We start from the raw sequence: 25788 nt of genomic DNA, 5'->3' as shown, positions 1-25788 counted from the left end.
GCTGTTAATTAGAGGGACCTTGGTGTGCACATCCACAGATCCCTGAAGGAAGCAGGGCAGGTATATAAAGTAGTTAAGAAGGCGTATGGGCTACTTGCCTTTATTAACCGAAGCATAGAATACAAGAGCAGGGAGGTTATGCTGGAACTGTATAAAACACTGGTTAGGCCACAACTGGAGTAGTGTGTGCAGTTCTGGTCACCACATTATAGGAAGGATGTGATTGCACTGGAGAGGGTACAGAGGAGATTTACCAGGATGCTGCCTGGGCTGGAGGGTTTGAGTTGTGAGGAAAGATTGGATAGGCTGGAGTTTTCTTTTGGAGCAGTGAAGGTTGAGAGGGGACCTGATAGAGGTGTATAAGATTATGAGGGGCATAGATAGGGTAGATAGGAAGGCATTTTTTCTATTAGAGAGATCAATAACCAGGGGCATATATTTAAGGTAAGAGGTAGAAGGCTAAGAGGGGAGTTGAGGAGAAATTTTTTCACCCGGACGGTGTTGGGAGTCTGGAACTCATTACCTGAAAGGGTGGTTGAGTCAGAAACTCCTGTAACATTTAAGAAGTATTTAGATATTCACGTGTTGCCATAGTCGCCAGGGCTATGGGCCAAGCGCTGGAAAGTGGGGTTAGTGTTGTCAGATCTTTGTTGATCAGCACGGACACAATGAGCCAAATGGTGGCCCCCTGTGCTGTAAACGTCAATGAGTCTGAGCCTATGAGCAGGAGCAGGCCAAATGGCCCCTCGAGCCTGCTCCGCCAATAAATATGATCATGGCTGATCTTGGACTTCAACTCTATTTTCCTGTCCGCTCACCATATCCCTTAACTCCCTGAGAGACCAAAAATCTGTCTATACCAGCCTTAAGTGTATTCAACGATGGAGCATCCGCAACCCTCAGGGGTACATAATACCAAAGATTCACAATCCTTTGAGTGAAGAAATTTATTCCTCACCTCAGTCCTAAACGATGGTCCCCTTATCCTGCTTATGCTGAAATACTGCCCCTGTGTTTTAGACTCCCCAGCCAGCGGAAACAATCTCTTGGCATCTAACCTATCAATCCCCTTCAGAATTTTGTAGGTTTCAATGAGATCACCTCTTATTCTTCTAAATTCCAGACAGTATAAGCCCAATTTACTCAGCCTCTCATCACAGGACAACCTCCTCATCCCAGGGACTAATTTAGTGAGCCTTTGCTGCACCGCCTCTAATACAAGTATATCCTTTCTTAAATGTGGAGACCAAAACTGCACACAGGGCTCCAGATGCGACCTCACCAAAACCCTGTACAACTGTAGCAAGACTTTATTATTGTACTCCAATCTCCTTGTAATAAAGGGCAGCATTCCATTTATCTTAAACAAAAACAAAAATACCTGAAAAAATTCAGCAAGTCTGGCAGCATCTGCGGAGAGGAACACAGTTAATGTTTCGAGTCCGAATGACCTTTCAACAGAACTAAGTAAAAATAGAAGGGAGGTGAAATATAAGCTGGTTTAAGGGGGTTGGGACAAGTAGAGCCAGTGATAGGTGGAGATAACCAAAAGATGTCACAGACAAAAGGACAAAGAGGTGTTGAAGGTGGTGATATTATCTAAGGAATGTGCTAATTAAGGATCGAAAGCAGGACAAACAAGGTACAGATAGCCCTAGTGGGGGTGGGGTGGGGTGAAGGAATCGAGAAGGGTTAAAAGGTAGAGGTAAAACAATGGATGGAAATACATTTAAAAATAATGGAAATAGGTGGGAAATAATCTAAAATTGTTGAACTCAATATTCAGTCCAGAAGGCTGTAAAGTACCTAGTCGGAAGATGAGGTGCTGTTCTTTCAGTTTGCGTTGAGCTTCATTGGAACAATGCAGCAAACCAAGGACGGCCATGTGGGCATGAGAGCAGGGTGGAGTGTTGAAGTGGCAAGCGACAGGGAGGTCTGGGTAATGCTTGCGGACAGACCGAAGGTGTTCCGCAAAGCGGTCACCCAGTCTGCGTTTGGTCTCTCCAATGTAGAGGAAACTGCATTGGGAGCAACGAATGCAGTAGACTAAGTTGATGGAAGTGCAAGTGAAATGCTGCTTCACTTGAAAGGAGTGTTTGGGCCCTTGGACGGTGAGGAGAGGGGAAGTAAAGGGGCAGGTGTTGCACCTTCTGCAGTTGTATGGGAAGGTGCCGTGGGAGGGGTTTGAGGTGTAGGGGGTGATGGAGGAGTGGGCCAGGGTGTCCCAGAGGGAATGATCCCTGTGGAATGCCTCTATTTATCTTCCTAATTGCTTGCTGCAGCTGAATGCTATCTTTCTGCATTTCTTGTACCAGCACACCCAAGTCTCTTTGAACATCAACACTTACAAGTTTCCTATCTTTTTGAAAAAATATTCTTTTTTTATCCTTATGACCAAATTGAATAACTTTTCACTTCCCTGCATTATACTCCATCTACCATCTTGTTGCCCACTCACCTAACCTGTCTATATTTCTTTACACCCTCTGTGTCCTCCCCACAGCTTACCTTTCTGCCTAGTTTGGTATCGTCATCAAACTTAGATACATTACTCTCTGTCTCTTCATCTAAGTCATTAATGTGGATTTTAAATAGCTGAGGCTCTAGCACTGATCCTTGTGGCACTCCACTATTCACTACATGCCAACTTGAAAAAAGCCCCCTTTAAGGTGAAGGCAGACACAAAATATTTGTTCAATGCCTCTACCATTTCCTTGTTCCCCATGATAATTTCTCCAGCCTCTGTTTCTAATGGAACAATGTTTACTTTAGCTACTCTCTTCCTTTTTATATGTTTATAAAAGCTCTTACAATCAGTTTTTATGTTTCTGGCTGGTTTACTCTCATATGTTCTATTTTTTTTCCTTTTTATCAACTTTTGGTGCCCTTTGCTGGTTTCTAAAACACTTCTGATCTTTAGACTTTTTTTTGCAACATTGTAAGTCTCTTCTATTAATCTAATACTATCCTTAACTTCCTGAGTGAGCCACAGATGGGTCCTTCTTGCTGAGTTTTTGTTCTTCAATGGAATGTATTTTTGTTGAACATTTTGAATTGTTTAAATGTTTCCCACTGTTTATTTACCTCCATACCTTTTAGTCTACTTACCCAATTAACCTTAGCCAGTTCTCCCCTCATAACTATGTAATTGGCTTTGTTTAAGTTTAAGATTTTATTTTGTCATTGGAATATGTCTCATAACCTGGAATTAAATGGCATTATGGTCACTATTTCCCAGTGGATCTTTTACTATGACATTACTAATTAACCCTTCTTCATTACACAAAAATAGATCTAAGATAGCTTTAGTTCCGAGAAACTATCATGAAAACAAACTACAAACTCATCATCTGGACCATTCTTGCCAATTTAACTGTCCCAGTCTATATGAAGATTAAAGTCCCCTACAATTATTATATTTGCTTTGTTCCAGACTCCAATAATTTCTTGTTTAATGCTCTGCCTGATGATATAACTACTGTTATGGAAGTAGTTTATGGGCCCCCTAGGTGTTTTCTGACTCTTACTATTCCTAATTTCAATCCAGTCTGATTCTATTTCATCACCTTTGGAGTCCAGATCCTTTCTCACCAAAGTCCTTATGTCATGCTTTACTATAAGGGCTATCCCACATCCTTTACCATTCTGCCTGTCTTTCCGAAATATTGTGTACACTGGACTATTTATTTCCCAACCTTGATCATCTTGTAACTGTGTTTCTGTAAGTGCGATTTGATCTAAATCATTTACCTCTATTTGTGCCATTAATTAATCTGTCTTATTGCAGAAGCTTTGTGCATTCAGATAAAGAATCTTTAATTTAATTTATCTTACTTTATTCCCTGCAATGGCCTTATTCGCTGATGTACATTTTTTTGTTAAACTGTCTGTCCCTTCCTGTCCTGCTCTGCTTGTCTTTACACACGTCACTATACTGTTTCGATACCTCAACCTTTCTCTTTGGATTTCTAAGCTTCCCTTCATCCGAACCCTCCCGCCACTCCCTCTGTTAGTTTAAAGGAAAGAAAGTCAGCAGGATTGAAAGTCATTGTTTCTGGTGGTTTATTGAGCTTTTTTAGAAGCATTTATCCTCACTGAGACTTGCTCTGTATGTTCTGTTTCTTTTAATGCATTTTTATGGCATAAACGTGCCACATTATGAATGGAAAGGCTTTCTTGATTGCAGGTTCTTAATCCTGGCTATGCTGATGTGAATGAATGATGCTAAAACGTGTTGGAACTTTAATTTCACACTTAAAGGAGACACAAACTGATATGGCTTTAGTTATTTCCTTGGACCTTGATTCTTCATGCTGGTTTATGCCCATTTTAAATTCGAGGTGGGAGTGACTACCTTGATATCAAGGAGCCCTAGTAAAATTGAAGTCAGTTGGAACCGGGGGAAAATCTCTCCAATAGTTGGGTCATGCCTAGCATTAAGGAAGATGGTTGTGCCAATCATCTCAGTCACAGAATATTGCTGCAGGAGTTACACAGGGCAGTGTTCTTGGCCCAACTATCTTCAGCTGCTTCATCAATGACCTTCCCTCTATCATTAGGACAGGGGGATGTTTACTAATGGTTGCCTCAATGTTCAGTACAATTGGAAACTGCTCAGATATTGAAGTGGTCTGTGCCCATGTGCAGCAAATCCTGGACAACAGTCAGTCTTAGGTTGATAATTGGCAAGTAGCATTCATACCATACAAAGCTCAGGCAGTAACCATATCCAACAAGAGAGATTCTAGCCATCTCCCCTTGACATTCAACGACATTGCCATCATTGAATCTCCCACTACCAACATCCTGGGGTTACCATTGACTAGAAACTGAATTGAATTAGCCATTATAAGCACTGTGGCTCCAAGAGCATGTCAGAGGTTGGGAATTCTGCAGGGTGTAGCTCACGTTCTAACTTCCCAAAGCCTGTCCGCCATCCACAAAGGTACAAAGCAGAATGGAATACATCTCACTTGCCTGGATGAGTACAGTTCCAACAACATTCCGGAAGCTCGACACTATCCAGGACTAAGCTGCCTGCTTGACTGAAACCTTATTCATCAATGTAAACATTTACTTCCTCCACTACTGATGCACAGTGGTAGCAGTGTGTACCATCTACAAGATGAACTACAACAACTTGCTAAGCTCCTTTGGCAACACCTTCCAAACCTGCAACTCTGCCACCTGGAAGGACAAGGGCAGCACACAAGGGAACACCACCACCTGCAAGTACCCCTCTAAGCCACACACCATCCTGACTTGAATGTGGGTTTGAGGTTAAAATCAGATCAACCATGATCTTATTGAATGGCAGAGCAGGCTCGAGGGGTCGAATGGCTTACTCCTGCTCCTAATTTGTATGTTTGCATGAATCTATATTGTCGTTCCTTCACTGTCACTGGGTCAAAATCCTGGAACTCTGTTCCTAATAACGCTCTGGGTGTACATATACCAGATGAACTGCAGTATTTCAAGAAGGCCACTCACCAGCACATTCTTGAAAGCAATTAGGAATGAGCAATAAATGCTGGCATTGTCAACGATACCCATATCCCAAGAACAAATATTAACAAAATTCTGATCAGATTGGAAGAATACCTGGGAGTTATTCTGTGTCCAACTTGTGGGCTGCATCCTCAGAGGAAGCTCTGGTTCATTTCTTGCTCAAAGAAGCAGACATCTTGTTTTTAATTATTCACCATAGCTCAACTTCAGCCAGATTACTTCATTCTGTCATATCCAGAGGTATCAACTCATTCCTTAGTTTCTTGAATTCTCTTATGTACAAAGATTCTATAGCACCTTTCACAACCTCTGAATGTTCAAATGCATTTTGCAGCCATTGGAATGAACCATATTTCTGTATTCCCTGTAAAGTTGTAGTTTAGTGCTGCTATATAGAACCATAGAATCATTATTTGGAATCATTTTCTAGCATTCCGGTATAGGTAAGTTGTGGTCTCTACTATTTCCTCCTATTGTTCAATATTTCTAGTGTTTGTTACTTGACCTGAATTTATATTTTTGCTTCATTTCTCACTTTTAACCACACTGAAATCTCTGCTAACCTAAATTTGAAGTCTTGGCCTCTTTCCCTCCCTCCTTCATAACTATCTAGTTTCAAGGATGGTTTCGAAGTTATTACGGTAACAGGAAATTCATCATCCTGCTGACAGCTACCATTTGATTTCATCAGATTTCACCTGATGTAGAGAAGAGGTAAGATGTTGAGGTTAGGAAGTCCTAAATGATGGAGTGGTGTAAAAGCTTCTTTCAGTCACAGGGCCCTCTTCAAGTTGTTGTCAGACTTCTGTTTTATTTGTCTGTGTCTGGGTGAAACTTCCCTGATTTTATAAAAAGCGATGTGTTAAATTTGCTGATTGACTTGTTTTAAAAAAAGAGTTATGGAGGTCACAACAAAGTGGGCATTCCATTCGGCCAGTAGATGAGGCCCCATTGTAGCAGCTTACCTCAAGGAAGGGGAAGGGGAGGTAAACAGAGTTCCATGCTTTACTTGAATTTTTGAAAATACTTGCTTCTGTAGCAAAGATTGAGCACTTTGAAGCACTTTTTTTTTCAGATGTAACTGGGTATGTATGCTGGCAGTTAAAAGGAGGAATTCTGCTTAGAATGCAGGACTTTGTTGCCTCATTAACATCTCATTGATAGACCACATGTGAAGTCTGGGAAGAGAGAAGGCCATTAAGAGCTCCGAATTGGTGATCTGGGGTTTTTAAAAATCTGACTTGGATGTGTTCTGATCCATATTTGTACCGCACAATAAATAGGAATACATTATTTTCTGATTCGCTGTGCATTTTTGAGCAGCATCTATGGAAGTCTGTAAGAGCCTCTATAACTCGGAATAGTTGGGGGAGGGGTGAGCAGGTTGATTGGGAAATCCCTGCACTATTGGCAAAGGGTTAATGTTGGGGTGGTGAGCAGGAAGCCCCCACACTACCATCAAAATGGGAGAGCAGGATGAGCGTGAAGCCCCCATACAATTGTCTGGATAGGAGTGGGAGGGAGAGCGAGCAGGAAGTCTCGGGTAAGAATGTGGAATGTGCTAGGGCAGGAACGGGAGAACTGGGGGCGGAGAGGGTGAGCGGGAAGTTCCCATACTGTGACCAGCATAAGGCCTGGCTGATTTTGACTCCTGGATATGTATGTAATGTAATCTCAGTTTGGCGTGATTGAGAAGCTGCCCATCCAATTACTTTGGGAAGTGGGCAGCCCCATCTGCTTTCTTCATGCAATCAGCAGTTTTCAGACTTGGATGTCAAACTACTGCGAGCAGGGCTGCCCTTAGAAATACCTGATACCTCCTTGGATGCCTTCGTGGAGAATGTCAGGGCTTGGAGAGAGGGTCTATTTCCCAATACTCTCAGGAGCAGTCTGAGGGTCAATAACTAGCAGCTGACAAGGGACAGTGGCATCAGCATCACCCCTAGAACCTGGCTTCAATGTAGAAAGAGGTTCGATGACTTCTCAAGCAGCCAGAATGAGCGTATCTCTCCCTTGACACTTTTACTCTTTCCCACCACTCCAAAATAATTTCCTCACGTTCGTCACGACCTTCAGCATATGAAGTATTGCAAAATATTTGTAGTACTGAAACAGGCCATTTGTCCTGACAAATCTATGCTGGGGTTTATATTCTACATGATTTTCCTCCCAACCCTCATCATCTAAATATATTAGGACATACAATTCCTTTCTCCCTTGCGTGCTTATCTAGCTTAAATCAATCTATGCTGTTCATCTCAACTACTTATGGTAACATGTTCCACATTCTTACCTGGGTAAAGAAGTTTAACCTGAATTTCCCATTGGATTTATTAATGACTATCTCAGGAGAGTGGTACTAATTGCATTCCTAGGAAACCAGTGTTACAGACAAGGATGAGAGAGAATTGAAACCCCAGTTTCCTTCCCTTACTGTCTGCAATCAGTGTGTTTTTTTGAAAAGGAGGATGTGTGTGTTTCTTAGTCCTGGACTGATTGGAATAACCAGCAGCAAGCTTTTGTGGGTTTAAATAAAGAGGACTATTTATCCTTGCATTCATCCTAAAAGTCTAACACTATATCATTCTCACACTCGAGAAGAATATAGCTACAGGGTATAGTGCACTTTCACCAATTACAAACAAAGGAACAGTTTGTAAGTCATTTGCTTGTCTCATCTTGGGAAACAAGCATATGTTACAGGCCCATTGAAGAAGGCATCTTCAGCCCTGCAGGGTAGTCTAGGTGGATTCAAATAGCTGGAATTGTATATCAGGATTATTGCAGGATTCCTTCCAAGAGTTAATTGTTCAGCAAGTCACAAAGTTAGTTACTTGTAGTCGTCTGACCAGAAGTTCACGTTTCTATACCGGTGGACTTGAAAAGGAACAGGCTGGGAGACTAAGATATTGCACTATCAGGTTTTAAAAGGCAAAATTGTTGCTTCCTTGTCTGCTGCTGTCTCTGCAACTATTGTTCGCAGATTGATTTCTCTACAGTTCTTGTTATGTTTTAAGCTCAGAGGCATTAAGTCTAGCAGACCATTGATTTTGAGTTTTGGATGAGTCCACAGATAATAGGAGATGTGAATTCCACAGATCTTTTTTGTCTTGGTATGTCCATTCAAGGGGACACCCCATCCATGGTCTATCAATTAGAACCATTCTGGAGACTTGAGGTAGTCTGTGCAGAAATTGCAAAAGTTACCTTTAAGGAGGCAGTCATCTTGGCAGACGTTTAATGTCCATTTTTAAAAAGAAAAGGCAGTTCCAGAAAGTTCTATACTGAATGCAGTCCATCTTTAAAGTTATGACATGCCAATTTACTGGGCATGGCACTGGGCTTAATTGGATTGGTCTTCGAAAGAGCCGGTACAGGCACGGTGGGATGAATGACTTCCTCTGTGCTGTGTACTTTTCGCTAATTGTATGATATAGCTAGTTTTGATGTGTCTCAATTATTAATCCATGATGTCACATCTTGAGGGATTCCTTTACTAAATCATCATAATTGAGTTGTTTAATTTATTATGCGCGGGTCTCCCATGACATTGCTCATGATGGGGTTGATGGTTTTTTTTTTTTTTTTTTTTGGAACCTGGGTTCTTGACCAGTTTGGAATCTGGGAGGTATAGAAATCTGGACGTCAGTGTCTAATAGGTTTTTCCTGCTCCACCATTGTTTTTTCCCTTCCTAAGTTATCAAGTTTCTTGTGTTGCAGGGGCTGGGAGATCAGATCATGAGAAGCAATTGCTGGAGAAACAGATTTTGGAGCTCCGAGCACAGTTAAACCGTAACGCTGTCCTTTCTGAGGCTGAAGAGCTGAAACGGTCGCTTGAGAGACAGCAGAAGGAGAAATCTCAACTTTGTGCACGTATTGAGGTATCTCAGTTAGGCTGTATGAGTGATGGGGAGTTTCTTTAAATCTTCGCATTGTTGGGAATGCATTTCAGAATTTTAATCAGTTGGTATGAAATTCTCTTTTTGTACTTGCATAGTTGCAGGTGAATATGAAATTAATATGGAAATATGAAAAGTATGCTTATTCTGATCAGGTTTGTGGCACGGTTTGCCATCCGAATTATTGAAAAAGCGCAACGAGGAGGCAATTATTCTGGGTTTGTCTCAGGAGACTTAGAATTTAGTTTTTTTTACAAAGCTGAACCTGATTATTCAGTGTCATTTTTAGATGATAACTCTAGACCAGAAAGGATGTGATTGTCATCTTTGTTCTCATACTGCACAGATATTTTCACTTGCTCCTGTGTGCACTCTCTCTCTCTCTCTCTCTCTCTCTAACATTCATGTTCGCTTTCGCTCCCACATGCTCCCCTACTCCATCAGTAGGAATTAGATGCTGTCTGGTGCAACGAGAGGTGACTGTTACATTCTACTCTTGTTGCCAGAATCGCCTGTGCATTTCTCTGGATGATTGGTAGCTACAACGTAATTGTCAGTGCGTTGTCCTAAATGGCAATACTTGTCACTCCTCAATGACATAATGCGACTCTTCCTTTTGAATTAAAAAACGTGATATTTGTTTACTGAGTTAACTTTATAAAACTAGCTCCAAATGTCCCAACTCAGGCCATAATAATTGATATATCTTCCAGCCATCAGGTAGAAAAACATTATAGCCTTTCTGTATACCCATTAGTGTAAGGGCTAGTGGGACTTGGGAAAGAATTTAATTTGCCACATGACCATACTGAACACTTCACTCGGGAATAACAGCCCTGTTATTACCTTCATGGTACAAACTAGACTTGAGGTTATCAATCTCTGCTGCTGCAAGTTATCATTTGTGTCTCTAAACTCTGTGGTGTGAAAATTTCAAGAAAGAAAAGATGTGAAAACGTTAGCATGCTGTGAACCTGATCACGGAAGTTATTCTGAAACTAGCAAGGAAGCAGTTTTTAACTTGTATTCACAACATGTATTAGCAGTGCATGTGAATGCATCTAATTCTTACAGCTGCAATGTGCTCAATAGGTTTTCTGGTTGTGGCGCCAAAAGGAAACAAAGACTTGCCTTTATATAGTGCCTTTCATGACCACCAGATGTCTCAAAGCACTTTGCAGCTAATGAAGTACTTATACTCCACTGTTGTAATGTAGGGATGATTAAGTTTATTATATTCTGGTACAGTACATGCCAAATATTGTATTGTGGAAGTAGGAATTAGCATTCTCAGTGATATAACTGGAGTGGAATTTAATCCAGGTGATTGGGGTCTTGTCTGCTGGCAAGAGCCCGTGTCACCTCCTTTGAGAAAAGCCTGCTGTATTAAGTGCTTTAAGTGGCCAGCAGCGGGTCTTGCCCAGGATCAAGGACCCTTGTCACGGGGTGGGGGGGGTGTGCTTTGTTTTTCAGGTTTTATGCATGGCGACTCTCCCACCTGCCTTAAATGGACATTAATTGCCTACTTATGGGCCTGAATTGGCAGTGGGGCAGCAAGGCACTCCACAAGCTTTCCCACCCTGGACTTAATTGTAACTGGAAAAGGAAGACAGTGGTGTCCCCACCAGACACACTACCAGCTAATTAAATGATCCCCCCCAACTCTCTCCTACAAACTTTAGAAAGATTTAGGAAATATAGCATGTTTTAAAAAAAACCCTTGTCTGTATGCACATTGTGTAATTGTAGTTTTCTTCTGCAGTATCCAGATCAGTGATTCCACTGAGCTCAAAGCATTTCTGCTTTGACTGCCTTATGTTAACCAAATTGGATGTAATCAGGACCAGCAGCGCTAGGTGCACAAAACACCCCAAACTGTAGGACATTTTTTTGTGCTGAGGGCCAAGACCATTGGGCCTTATGAGAATATTCAAACTTGAAAAAGAACTTTGCATAACATAAACCATGGAAGAGTGCCTTTCATGGCCTTGGATATACTCAGGCTCCTTACAGCCAATGAAACACTTCTAAAGCATAGTCACTGCAGTTAATTTGCACACAGCAAGCCCCTACTTAGCTTGTAATCTGAGTGATACTAAAGTAGTGGGATAAGAGGTTAAGGCGCTGGATAGGATTTGGTTCAATAATGAATAACACGGAGTAGCATGAATCTTAAGTATGAACAAGCCTAGAAAACTTGCAGACTGAGACTGGGCAGCTAAGTGGCAAAAAATCTTTAACAAAGGCGGGCCCAGGAGTGGTCAGGAAATGGGCCCCTGTCTACGATTTCACACTGGCTGGCCAATTAACGTCAGCTATTGTGAAACGTGCGCTGAAAAGATCAGCACTGCCGGGTTGGGGGCAGGAAAAGGGCGGGTGACGACGTCGCTGCTGGCGCGGGTGAGATAGCCCTCTGAAGGCAGACAGCCTGCAAATAATAAAACAAAGCATCAGAAAGCTGCAAAAAAAAAATTGTCCATTCATCACAATCAAGCATCTGAAAGCATACCTCATAAAAATGCTGTCCCCAGTTTTTATTTTTATTTCATTTCCTAACAGAGGTTTTATCCCGCCCTTGGATGAGGTTTCATTTGAAATGTAAAGGCTGCCTGGCCGATTGGCCGTCCAGCAACCGTAAGGCTGGGCAGGCCACGAAAAATCGTCTTCAATTGTGCCGTTAATGTACTTGATTGTCGCTTAATTGTTGGTGGGCGTGCTTTTGACTGCCACGTGCGCCCGCCAAGCAAAATGTTGTGCGAGTGCGCAATGATGTCGGGGTGCTCACCTGATGCTATCTTGCATGATTTTATGCCCAATCGAGTTGGACGTGCACCCACCTGTGGAACGTAAAATTCTGTCCACAAGTGCGAGATGATGCACTTTGGTGGAAAAAAAAATAATAAGCATCATAGGCACCATAGAAAATATGAAACTAAATGGGTAGAAGCACAAAATGAGCATGCCATTAAAAGCAGCATTGCAGGTTAACAAAGCAATTAAAATGTTAACGAAGGACTGGGATTTATTTTTAGGGGTATAGAGTTCAAAAGTAATGAAGTTATGTTGAACTTGAGTTGGGCCATGATCAGGATGCACATAAATACTGTGCACAATTCTGGTTTCCATGCTACAAAAGGACACAGTGGAGAAAAGATTTACATGATGATACCAGAATTTGGACATTACAGCTATCGGGAAAGGTTGAACTGTTTGGATCTTTTCTCTTTAAAAGGAATAAGACTTTGAGGTGACCTGATAGACATCTTTAAAACTATGAATGCGATACACAGAGTAGAGATGTGGAGAGAATGTGTGTATTTTTGGGAGAATCCAAAACTAGGGGGCCATAATTAAAAAAAATTGTATGAATAAATCCTTTTGGGAAATAAGGAGAAATTTCTTTACATTGTGAATTTTCTGTATCTTCTGCACCACCTGTTTTAATGGCTTCAGAACAAGATTTACCCATTTGTGCCAAACTGTAGGACCTCTTTGTGCTGTGGGCGAAATCCATTGGGCTTTATAAGAATATTCAAAGTTAAAGAAAAAAGAGCCTTGCATTTATATAGAAACATAAAACACAGAAAAGTGCCTTTCATTGCTTTAAGATGTACTAAAGCACCTTACAGGCAGTGAAAGACTTTTGAAGCATAGTCACTGCAGTCAATTCGCACACAGCAAGCCCCTACAAACAGCAGTGTGATAATGACGATTAGTGATGTTGATTGAGAGATAAATATTGTCCAGGCCACTGGTGAGAGCACTCCTGCCCTTTTTTCAAGCAGTGCTTTTGGGTTTTTATTTCCACATGAAAGGGCAGAGGGGCCTTAGTTTAATGTCCCAATCAAAATATGGAATGCTAGGAGCATACCAGAGATTTTTTTTTGTCTCAATAGTTTGACTGAATTCAAAGCTAAATTCCTGAGGTAAGCGAATAGTGTCAAATTTAAAAATGGATAGCAAGAGTTTCTAAAGATATTTAAAAAGGAAAGGAGTAAATAAAATGAGTGTTGGTCCTTTAGAGAGTGACAGTGGGGAGTTAATAGTAGATAATAAGGAAATGGCAGATGAAATGAACAAATATTTTGCTTCTGTCTTCACTATAAAGATTCAAAAAACATTCCAGTAATATCTATAAATCAGAAGGTGGAACGGAGAGATGAATTTGGTGAAATTACAATCACTAGGGAAGCGGTACTGAGCAAACTGATGGAGCTGCGGGCTGACAAGTCTCCCGGTCCCAATGGACTTCATGCTAGGGTCTTAAAAGAGGTGGCTAATGAGGTCGTAGATGTGTAGGTATTAATTTTCCAAAGTTTGCTCGATTCTGGAAAGGTTCCATGGGACTGGAAAGGAGCAAATATAACCCCTCTGTTCAAGAAGGGAGGGAGGCAGAAAACAGGAAACTATAGGCCAGTAAGCTTGGCCTCTGTTGTGGGGGAAGGTGTTAGAGTCGATCATTAAAGAGGTTATGGCTGGGCACCTGGAAAAACTTGAGGTAATTGGGAAGAGTCAACATGGTTTTGTGAAAGAGAAATCATGTTTAACCAATTTATTAGAGTTCTTTGAAGGAGTAACATGCGCTGTGGATAAAGGGGAGCCTAGAGACGTACTGTACTTGGATTTCCCGAAGGTACTTGATAAGGTGCCACATGAAAGGTTATTGCAGAGAATGAAAGCTCATTGTGTAGGGGGTAACATATTAGCCTGGATAGAAGATTGGTTAGCTGGCAGAAAACCATGAGAACACATAAATGGATCTATTTCCGATTGTCAGGATGTGATGAGTGGAGTCCTACAGGAGGACTGTGCTGGGGCCTCCACTTTTTGCAATTTACATCAATGACTTAGATGAGAGGAGCGAAGTTAGGTACATTTGCAGATGATGCAAAGATAGGTAGGAAAGCATGTTGTGAAGAGGACATAAGGAGGTTGCAGACTGATATAGATAGGTTGAGTGAGTGGGCAAAAATCTGGCAGATGGAGTCTTATGTGGGAAGATGTGAATTTATTCACTTCGGCAGGAAGAATAAGAAAGTAGATTATTACTTAAACAGAGAACGGCTGCAGAATTCTGAGGTGCGGAGGGATCTAGGTGTTCTAGTGCATGAGTCACAAAAAGTTAGTATGTAGGTACAGCAATAATTAAGAAGGCTAATGGAATGCTATCCTTTAATATGGGACGAATTGAACATAAAAGTAAGGATGTTATGCTTCAGTTTTACAGGATTGTTGTGAGACTGCACCTCGAATACTTTGTGCAGTTTTGGCCTCCTTATTTAAGGAAGGATGTAAATGCGTTGGAGACAGTTCAGAGGAGGTTTACTAGTTGATATATGGAATGGGCGGGTTGTCTTAGGATGAAAGGTTGGACAGACTGGGCTTGCTTCCACTGGATTTCAGAAGAGTGTGGGGTGACTTGATTGAAGTATATAAGATCCTGAATGATCTTGACAAGGTGGACATGGAAAATATGTTTCTTGTTGTGGTGAGTCCAGAACTAGGGGCACTGTTTTAAAATTAGGGGTTGCCCTTTTAGGACAGAGATGAGGAGAATTTTTTTCTCTTGAGGGTTGTGCAACTTTGGAACACTCTGCCTCAGAAGGCGTTGGAAGTGGGGTCATTGAATATTCTTAAGATGAAGGTAGATAGATTCTTGTTAGGCAAGGGAATCACTGGTTAGTGGGGGTCGATGGGAATGTGCAACTGGAAATAGGAACAGATCAGCCTTGATATTATTGAATTGCAGAGTAGGCTCAACAGGCCAAATGGTCTACTTCTGTCCCTATTTCAGATTGTTCATATGTAAATAACAGCACCACTCTGACCTTTAGGTCACCAAGGATAACAACCTTCAACTAAAACCACTTTCTCACTCCATAGACCATAAATAGGTGTTTAGAAATGTGCACTTATTATGCCTTATCCCAAAAAGATGCACATACAATCTGTTATGAGGGTGGGCCTAACCCACATTGGATGAATTGGAATGTTTTTTTACTCTGTACCTAGAGGAGTTTGGTGCTTAAACTGAAGTGTTTTATATTTGCCCCAAGCATTCTTCACCTTGCATTTAAAAATAATTGAATTAAAATGCATGAATTTGAGAGACTAATTTTTAGTCAAATGCGTAGCTCATCACTGCTCGTACTCAGCTTCAGTCATTTAACCTTTGTAAAATGGTGCATTAAGAGCTTTGTTAATGACCTGTAAACAGTGTTCAAATTGTTGTATGCATTTTCTCCCTACTGAGAGTTGTGTTGCTGAACCAGAAATCTATTGCTGAGAGTGCACAATATATGAAAAAAATGTATAAACCAATATGGAATACATTATAATAATTGGTAGGAGGTAACTGAGTTATAAAGCGCTCAGGGGTATTTTGAAGTCCTGTAGTTTTATATAAATGTACAGTATTAGTCACTGTATAACTACAGTACTTCACAGCACAGCTACTGTATGTTTTTGGCAATTTAGCTTGATAAATTTTTTATAAGTTAGGACAGCAACGAGAACACAATACATTAAACTGTGATCTCGAGAGAGAGGAGGAGAGGGACGCGCGCGCACACACACACGCACGCACGCACGCACGCACGCACGCACGCACACACACACACACACACACACACACACACACACACACACACACACACACACAGTTGTATTTGGACTGAATTATTCTGCATTGGTAGCCATGCTTTTTTGTTATAATAAAGGAGCCAGTTTTTTAAACCACAAGATTGCCTAATCGGGGCTTTGTGGAGAGAGGTGTTGGGGAGAGTTCAAGTGGGAAATAGGCTTGCCAAAACTTCATCATTGTCCTAGCATCTCCAAAAATTTACAATTAATCTCCTGGCCACTACTTCCGGCAAAACTGGAGAAAAAGTGTGAGGGTGCTAAAAGGAGGTATTTTTTCATCTTTCTTTGAACACTTTCAGCTATTGATTATAAAATAATAAGCCCTCGCCATTGGGCCAAAGCCCAGCTCTGCTGAGACCATGTGGTAGTTGGTGTGCAATGACCATCCCATGTTAACAAAAATCACCACAGGCATCTTCTATTCATTCAAAATGAAGTTTGTGACCTGGAATGTCAGAACCCTCACAGACAACCCCAACAGTGGCAACCTGAGTGCCATACTGCCATCATTGCAGGGAACTCGGGTGTCTTGACATCGTCAATGCTGCCCTAAGTGAGACATGACTTGTGGGAGAAGGCCAACTGAAGGAGCAACGCAGCGGGTGCACCTTTTTCCAGAAGGGCTTTCCAGAGGAGGAATGATTCCTCCACTGGATAGACTTCGCCATCAAAAGTAAGCTGGTCTGGCATCACAGCGACTCCCTCTGCAGGATAAACCTTATGACTGTCTGACTCATCCCAATGAGGTATCAGCATGCTACAGTCATCAGCGCATACGCTCCTACATTTGAGGCAACAGACAAGGCCAAGGAGGGATTCTACACCAACCTTGAGCAATCTGAGTCACAGTAGGTGACAAACCTATCCTCCTTGGAGATTTCAACACCAGAATCCGGAAGGTTGCGTATCTCTGGAAGGGTGTGATGGGCAAGGAAGTAGAAGGGAAAACAAGCTCCAAAGGAGTCCCCATCTTGAAGAAATGTCTAGAACCTGATCTTGTCATAACCAACACCCGGTTCCAACGTTGAGGCAAGCACAAGACAATGGCAACATCTGAGGTCCAAGCACTGACGCCTGCTTGAGAATGTGATAATTTGAGCAAGGGACCACAGAGATGTCCACGTCACCTGTGCCATGACAGCTACTAATGACTGCTAGATTAATCACTGCCTTGTTCAACCCATTATTTCCATCAACCTGGCCCCCAAAACAACGGAGTCAACAGAAGCAATGCTGCAAGAAAATTAATATCGAAGACCTCAAAGATTCTACCAAGGACGCTCTTCTCAGTCAGTGCCTCACTGCCAATGTCTCAACCTCAAACCACCAGGAGCTACAGTGCGTCCCTAAAGGCCACCATAACAAGGACCTGAGAAGAAGTCCTTGGTCTCTCTACCAGAAAATATAAGGATTGGTTTGACAAAAATGATTCAGGACCTAATCGAGCATAAGGGCAAAGCTTTCGTGGACAACAAACTTCATCATGATATCATCCTACGGATGTCTGTACAGCCTAGAACCCGCTACATAAAGAGCAAAATGGCAAGTAGAAAGAGCACGGGAAATCCAAAAACTTGTGCACACCAAGAACATGTGTGGTTTCTTCAGCACTGTCAAAATGATCTATGGCCCTAGCACACAAGGGCCCGCCCCACTGAGAGCCAGACATGGAGGGGAGCTCGTTGAGGACAGGGAAGCAGTTAGTGGTTGCTGGAAAGAACACTTTGAAGAATTCCTCAGCCAAAACTCTGTCTTCAACTCAAATGTCATTAACTCCATGCCCGATACCCTGTCCAGCTCGATTTTGGCATTATCTCGCTCCAAAACGAAATTGAAAAAGCCATTCAACAGCTGAAAAATAACAAAGCCCCTGGAGCAGATTAAATTCCTGCTGAAATTCTATAACAGAGTGTAAGTACACTCCTGGTACAGCTGCACAACCTTGTAGCTCTCAGCTGTGAAGAAGGAAGCACACTGGGGGATTTCATAGACCTTGTGATCATGACTATATTCAAGAAGGGAGACAAGTCCGATTGCAAGGATCGTTCTCAACTGTCTTCTCCTAGTGTCTAAGGAACTCCTTCCTGAATTGCAGTGCAGTTTTCGCCCGTTGAGAGGCACCATAGACAAGATCTTCACTGTGTAACAGATTCAAGAAAAGTGCAAATAACAGCACCAGCTGTACATGGCCTTTTTGATCTTATGAAAGCCTTTGACTCTGTCAACTGCAAAGGCTTATGGAATATCCTGCTCAAATTTGGCTGCCCTCAGAAATTTGTCATCATCCTCTACCTATTCCACATGACATGAATGCAGTGATCCTCACCAATTGAACCAGCACAAAGCCTAACAGTGAAAACTGGGGCCAAACAAGGCTGTGGCATTGCACCAACTCTCCTCTTCATTTTCCTCGCTACAGCACTGCACCACACCTCCAGCAAATTTCCCACAGGTGTGGGAATAATCTACAGAATAGACAGGAACCTGTTCAACCACACCACCTTCAAACCAAAACTGCTCCCACCTCAGTCATTGAGCTTCAGTATGCAGGTGCAGCTTGTGTGTGCGCTTGCTCAGAAATTGAGCACCAGGTCATTGTTGACAGCTCCTCTGAAGCATATGAAAAAACAGTCCTTTCAATAAACACCTGGAAAACTAAAAAGATTGCTGGAAAAACTCAACAGGTCTGACAGCACCTGTGGAGAGGTAGACAGAGTTAATGTTTCGAGTCCGTGTGACTCTTCATCAAAACCTGGAAAACTAAGGTCCTTTTTTAGCCGCAGGTGATATTAATCTATCCATTGGTTTCCATTGATGGTTGGTTGGCTTGGGGATCCAGAAGACTTAATTTTAGAAACCCATTGGTATTCTTTGTTTAATGTTTGGGAGTTGGGCGGAGGAAGGGCATTCACCAGGTAGAAGCTTAGTGGGACATTGGAGCTTCCTGAAGGGCAGTACAATGTTCCTAGAATCTTGCTGGAGCATAAAGCTGTTTTCAGGTTATTTCCATTTGCACTGAGTAAAACACTCAATGCTCAAAAATTATATTTTTATCTTTCAAAACTTGATTTGTGTCTTGGGAGGCATTTTGAACTGTATAACACTGGGATGCATTCCTGGTGGTTATAGGTATATCACTGGTAGCAAGGCCAATTTGCAATGAATTATGAGTACTGCACAAGCGTAATGAACAGCATTAAAGTACCGTTTAAAGTAATGGTACTTAAATACCGTTTTCTGTAGTATATTAATACCAATATGCTAAAAATACCTAGTGACAACATCATAATGGATATTGACAACTATGTAGAGTTCTAATTCATTTTAATACTTTTTTAAAATTCCGGTTGAATATTCCTGTAAATGTTGAATGCTGATGACCTCATCAAGGAACCTGGCTTGAATGAATTACTGAGGCAGGCAATGTGACTGAGCTGAATTTACATACACTATTTAAGTAACCCAGTGCTGAAATGCCCTTGGTTAATGACAGTATTTGTTGATTTTCCTTTGGCTCAGTAATTTTTCTGAAGTAGCTCTTCTTTTCTCCCACTCTGTCTAGTCTCTAACAGTTGTGATGTAGTCAACAATAAACAGAACAGGCCGTCAATAGTATGACTAAGGCCAGGATTTTCTGTGTCTGCTGCTGTTGGGTGGGTTCGATGGCATGAGTGGACAATATGGCGTGATCAGTTACACGATGGCGTGAAACCATTTTGCAATTGTCCGCTCGGCCCGTCAATGGCAGGCTGCGTTTCCTGCCATTGGGCACTGGGAACCTCATTGTAAGACATTTGCATATCGTTATAAGGCCAGCCTGCCGGGATCCTCCACCCCCCGCCCCCCCCCCCCAAAACTGGATCGTCCATCCACATCGGCAGGATAGCACGCCGATGTGTTTCGCAACAGCATATAAAAGGCATGCATTTAGGTGGGCTGCACTTTGAGAGGAACTTGGAGGTGAGTACACAGTAATGATGTGCAGCGCTTGCCAGGGTCGTCTGTTGGACTTCAAGGTTGTGGTGCTTTGGGGGGTGGTGTTGAGGGCTGTCTTGCAGTCGAGGTGACTTGTGGGGGTAGGGGGGTGCAAGGGCTGCCTTCCAGTTGAATATAGCATACAAGCATTCAGGATGGGCGAGGCAAGCAGTCACGCATTAGGAACACCTTATATAAAATGACCATACCTGAGACAGTTCAAGCACAGCCATTGATATGATTGGAGTCGGGCTTCTAGTCCACTCAAGCAACGCAGAGGCGTCAAAGTGTTACCAAATGCTCCAGAGCTTTTCACTCCCCCGGCATTGACTGCAATGTCATAAGCATTTTAGAGGACTGCAGAACAGTTGTACAACTGCACACATTGTGCAATCTCCTTGCTAAAGCTGGCCATGGAGTAGTCACTGGTGGAGGTGCTCACAGCCCCTTGCAATATCAGCATACCAGTTTGGACCAGCCTCCCTGATGGTTCAAGCTAAAAGTGCTGCCTTGCAGTGCGCATTAGGAGAATGCTTGCACCTGAGCTGAGAGCACAGCATGCACTCCAATGGGCAAAGCTGCAGCCTATTGGTCGGGTGGAATGGAGCAGAGGTGGGTGTGGTCTTTGGCAGTCATGCAGCGCACTAATCTCTGGCCATCCAAGCAGTGGCCAGCACTCTTCAAGAAGTGTTAAAGTGCCTTCAGACTTAACCAGGGGCTAAACCACATGTCTCTGACTTTCATCCTGCAGGAGGAGTACATCAGGAGCATGGTGCCTGGTGAATTAGCTGTGTATCTAATGGTCTACAGAGAGCGAAGATGACAGAGGAGAGAGTGACTGAAGCTCCTGGCTCCTGAGGCTTCTGCAGAGGGAGGAACAGCTCCCTCTGGAAGAAGGGACAGCTGGAGCTCTCCCACACGCTGCCAAAGAGCCACAGTGAGCCGTCGCTGATCAGCACCTAGCAGCACCCAGGGTCTATAGACGCCGCTTTTCATTCCTGCAGATGACCGAGAACCAGTGTTACCGATGACCACGCATGTCTAGGGAAACTGGTTGATCACATCTGCCACCTGCTGCAAGATTTGGCGCCACGTGGGCATGGAGGGCATCCACTGACAGTGGCCGTGAAAGTGACTGCAGCGCTCAATTTCTACGTCAGCGGCTCCTTTCAGGGCTCCACAGGTGACCTCAGTAGGATCTTGCAAGCCTCCATCCACAAATGCATCCATGAGGTTACAGATGCCATTTTTGCGAGAGCACACAACTTTGTGCTTTTTACCTGGGCCCTGGGCAGCCAAGATGCAAGTGTGATTGACCACGGCCAAATCTTGGGTTTCCTACAGGTGCAGGGTCTGATCGACTGCACTTACTCAAGTCTCCGTCGCAACACGTGGTCAATTACATCAACTGCAAGGGATTCCATTCGCTGAATGTGCAGCTGGTGTGCGACCACCAGAAATGCATCCTGCACGTCTGCGCACGGTTTCCAGGGAGTGTGCATGACCCCTCCATCATCAGTCGGTCACAGATCCCGAAAGTCTTCTAGGGTCCATAGAAGCTGCAGGGATGGCTTCTCGGGGACAAGGGCTACTCAGGAAGGCCATGGGCTGATGACACCAGTGCAGCGGCCTCAGACTGCAGGAGAGTGAAGGCATATTGAGGCTCATGTTGCAACTCAACTTGTTTGAGCAGACCATCGGGATGCTGAAAATGATATTCTGGTTCCTGGACCGGCCTGCAATACAATCCTCAGAGAGTGTCATGCATCGTTGCCATATGCAGCGCCCTTTGCAGTGCCAGGTTGTAATGGGGAGAGGAGCTGACTGAGGAGGAGATGGAGGAGCTGGAGGTCTCCTCCGATGAGGAGGACGCCGACGGGGATGAGGGTAAGGTGGTCCTTGAAGGCGATGATGACAGGAATGAGGCCCTCTTACTGGCTAGATGCGGCATGCCTATTTGGGAGGCTCTCATAGCTGCTAGATTTGTGGAGGATGATGACGACCTGCAGTGAGGAGACCCCACAGTTTCTCATATTGCATCTGTGAATGTTTGACTCCAGTCTGGCTTATGGCAGTGCGCATACCCTCTGTGAGAATGCCCCTGTCATGGATTTGCAGTGGAGGCCCTAATAGTCACTCAATTGCAGGAGGGTGATGACGACATTCAGTGAGGACACTCCGTAAATCTTCACACAGCCTCTGAGAATGTCTGACTCCTGTCTGGCTGAGGGCAACTCGCTTGTGCTCTGTGATCTGTGTTGTATCATAGAGGCGCAGCCACAAAACTTTAGAAGCATCGGATCTTTTATCTGCCTTCAGCACCTGAACCCTTCAGGAACGCAGCATCACTGGTCACGGATGCTGAAGAGATGGGGGCCAGCCTCACCTTAAAGGTGCTGAGAGCATACAGAGAGAATGACGGAACTCTGTGACGCCTGCCCACTACATTCTGGCAGCGATAACCAGCACCATTGAGGTGTAGGCATCAGTAAGGTTTCCAGGGAGTGAGAGGCCAGACCATCACTTTAGTCTGAAGATTGCGCAAAGCACAGAGAAAAAGCGCTGGACTGAGACACCCGCCTTTATCTTGTGCAGAAAGGTTTCATATGTGAGTGACATGAATACTGCTCATCAGAACAAGGAGCCATAAGCAGGGAGACCTGCTTGGGAGTTTCTTGACAATAGTGAACAGTATGTACAAGTGATTAACACCCATGCCCAAGGCTGTGCAACTAATTCTCCTTAACTTTTCTAACCTTGCCGTTATGTCTTGGTGCTCCTCAGACATCCAGAGTGGAGATGGAGGCAGCCTGCTGACTTCAGTGCCCTGCCTGTGATGACCTTGGTGGGCGTCCTCTGGAGGGCCGAGACCTAGAGGGCCCCGGCCCGCTTTCAGGGTCCTGCTGTGTGGCAGTGGCACCCCCCTCGGCCTGTGGAGCTGGAGCTGCTGAGATCACAGGAAGAGGGGATGCGAATGGGCAGGACACTCCCGGACTCACCTGGATGGATGACCCTGAGGTGTACACCTGCTGATCCTCTGCCCTATGGGTGCCCAAGGGGCTGACTCCTTGAGGAGCAGGGGTAGCTGGAGTGAGATTGAATTGCCTGGGACCCCTCTCGTGTACACGCTGTCGGAGGCCCACAGTGGCATCAGTGATGGAGCTAAGCCCACATGGCAGTGCAGGAGTGACGTCCTGGGCCAAGGTCTCCATAGCAACCGCCATCCTACCAGTGTTGACCTTAGTGCCGAGATGCCAACGCACATCGTCTCAGAGTGAAGGCAGCCGGCTCCTCCATTGTGCCTTGCAATCTGATGAGTGCAGCGGGCATCCCTTCCTGATGTTCCTGAGCTTGCCTTTGCAGCTCCAGCAACTGACATGACCGAGTCCAGAGGCTTGTCATCTGACTCGGACTCAGCAAATTTCTAGCCTCCAGCAGTCCTCCGAGCGCCGGATATCTGGGAAGTCCCTGCCGCCACCTGCTGTGGATCATAAGCACTGGCAACTAATCTTTATTAAGTGTCGGATATAAGTAAAGATATCAGAGAGGAAGTGAATCCTGAAGTGGCTGAGAACGAGATGAGCAGCATTACAATGGACAACCTCTCATTAGAGTTGTTTTGATGAAAGGTCATTGACCTGAAACATTAACTCGGTTTCTCCCTCTACAAAAGCTGCAAGGCCTGCTGAGTATTTCCAGCATTTTCTGCTTTTATTTCAGATTTCCAGCTTCTGCAGTATTTTGCTTTTGCTTGACTCTGCGTTATAACTTTTTAAAATATTTCTGTGTATGCTTTTCCCTTGTACTGAGGACCAGTTTTTATTTGGAGGATGGACTACATGTATAGTGAGTAGTGTAAATTACTACACTTGAAGTGAATCATAGAATCTTATAGCATAGAAGGGAGTTATTTGGCCATCATGCCTGTGCTGGCTCTTTGAAAGAGTAGTCACTATCCAATTACTTACACAGCCCTACAAACTTAGTATATATCTAATTCCCTTTTGAAATGTACTATTGACTCTGCTTTTACTACCTTTATTGGGTATTATTTTCCCAAAAGATGGAATGAAGATTATATTACGAATAAGATATTTGGCTTTGTGAGGAGTGTTGGAACTTAATTTACAATTCGCTTCTTTGCTGCAGTAGCAGCAAGTGTATGAAATGGCACCCAATTTTGTGGATACGTTTAAAGATGAAAATTGGACTTCAGCCTATTAATAGTTGCCAGCTGTTTAACATTTTTACACAGATTGGATCTTTTTATGCTACCATTACAATTTGTTCTATTTAGTTAATATTTAGTGACAGATCGAAGATACAGAAGAAGCTTGAGATTTGTTTATGGATGTGTTTTTGTTAGAATGTTTCAGTCAAATATTAGATCAAACTGATGGCCTGTGTCAAACAAATCTGAAAGTGCAACCTACCCCCAACTGCCTTGGCTGATTAACTTGGTTTTTCCAATTCTTTGCCAATTACTTCAGTGCATTTCTCCTACAGAATCCCCCCCTTTGATTCCTCACATCATTGTATAGCATGGAAATTGAAAAGACAAGGTATTGGAAACTATGAATATAAATATTTAATTGTGTATTTTCTCTGTGATTGAATACAGGGTATCAGATTCCATCCCAATGTCAATTCAAAATGAATTAGGTACATTGTTGGCGAAGGGATATTCAAATGGAAGCTAAAGAATGAATGGGCTCTGTGCTTTTTGATGTCTTATTTTGGATTATTTTACATATCCTACTATTCTCAAGAATCTGCACAATCACCTTAAAATATTTGTTTAAAAAGAAAATCATAGTTTCATTAATAAAAGTTACTTAAAAATAATTGTACTGAGAAACTCAAGTGAAGGGAAGCATTCAGCTGTGGGACAAGAATGAAGGACCACCATCAAGGTTGAAAAACCAGAAAATTAAGTTGGTCAAGACTTATTGGTCAGGTGACACCAAGCTTGCGTTTCGGGAAGCCTGTAGATATTATGAGGGCAGTAGGTACAGAATTCTACCATTTTTTGAAGTAGGAGATGTTATGATAAGTTTAGGTTTCAATACTAGGAAATGCTGGGAGGCAGAAATAATAGTGAAAAAATGTTTGCATTTATAAAACTTATCACTTTCCTCAAATAATCAAAAGCATTTTGACGTGCAGTGACTCTTACGTGCCAATGCAGAAGCCATGTACATAAAGTTCCACAAGTTGCAATGAGTGAGTGACTAATTACTACAACAACAACTTCCATCTATAGTTTTTTTTAACGTAGAAGAGGGAGAGCGTCAACGGTAGATCCCTTTGGGACTCCAAAGGAAATGATGTGCCATGTTGGTAAGAGAAACCACTGTTGGAGATGCTGTGGCCACGATTTGGTAGGTAAGATTAGAACCATTCCAGTATGGAACCACTGAGCAGATCATAAGTAAGAACTGTAGACCATTTGCCCCTTGAGGCTGTTCTGCCATTTGTAAGATTATGACTGTTCTGAATGTTGGGGCAGAAGCAATGTAGGAGGATCAAGGGTGCACATCAAAGGAGGGTGGGGAGGGATAATGAACCATGGTAATAGTTTCAGAGGATATTATTTGTAACCTTTTAAGTGAAGGCAAGGAACCTGTTTGAAGAGATTTGAATGGAGTTGTGGGAAAGAGGACATGTGTTTGGGAGGAAATAACTTGTTCAAGGACCAAGTTTACAAATTGTAAAGGAAAGAATATTGGGAGATAGAATAGTAACTTGCAAGGATGTAAAGGGT

General features: G+C 43.1%; 1 protein-coding gene across 6 annotated transcripts in view; it reads left to right on the top strand.

The window, feature by feature from the left end:
• The window catches only part of LOC121292823 (centrosomal protein of 128 kDa-like), a 327101-nt gene that overhangs the window by 79687 nt on the left and 221626 nt on the right, over nucleotides 1-25788 (top strand). For all 6 annotated transcript variants that reach the window (XR_005946333.1, XR_005946334.1, XM_041215267.1 and 3 more), the window contains exon 12: nucleotides 9229-9389. Coding sequence is in view for 4 of the 6 variants with exons in the window: in XM_041215267.1 (XP_041071201.1) it covers nucleotides 9229-9389 (161 nt within the window). In the remaining 2 variants the exon portion in view is untranslated. The remainder of the gene's footprint in view (nucleotides 1-9228; nucleotides 9390-25788) is intronic.

Source organism: Carcharodon carcharias, chromosome 20 (assembly GCF_017639515.1).
Source record: "Carcharodon carcharias isolate sCarCar2 chromosome 20, sCarCar2.pri, whole genome shotgun sequence".
NCBI classification, from domain to species: domain Eukaryota; kingdom Metazoa; phylum Chordata; class Chondrichthyes; order Lamniformes; family Lamnidae; genus Carcharodon; species Carcharodon carcharias.
This window is presented reverse-complemented; position numbering and strand designations above follow the sequence as displayed.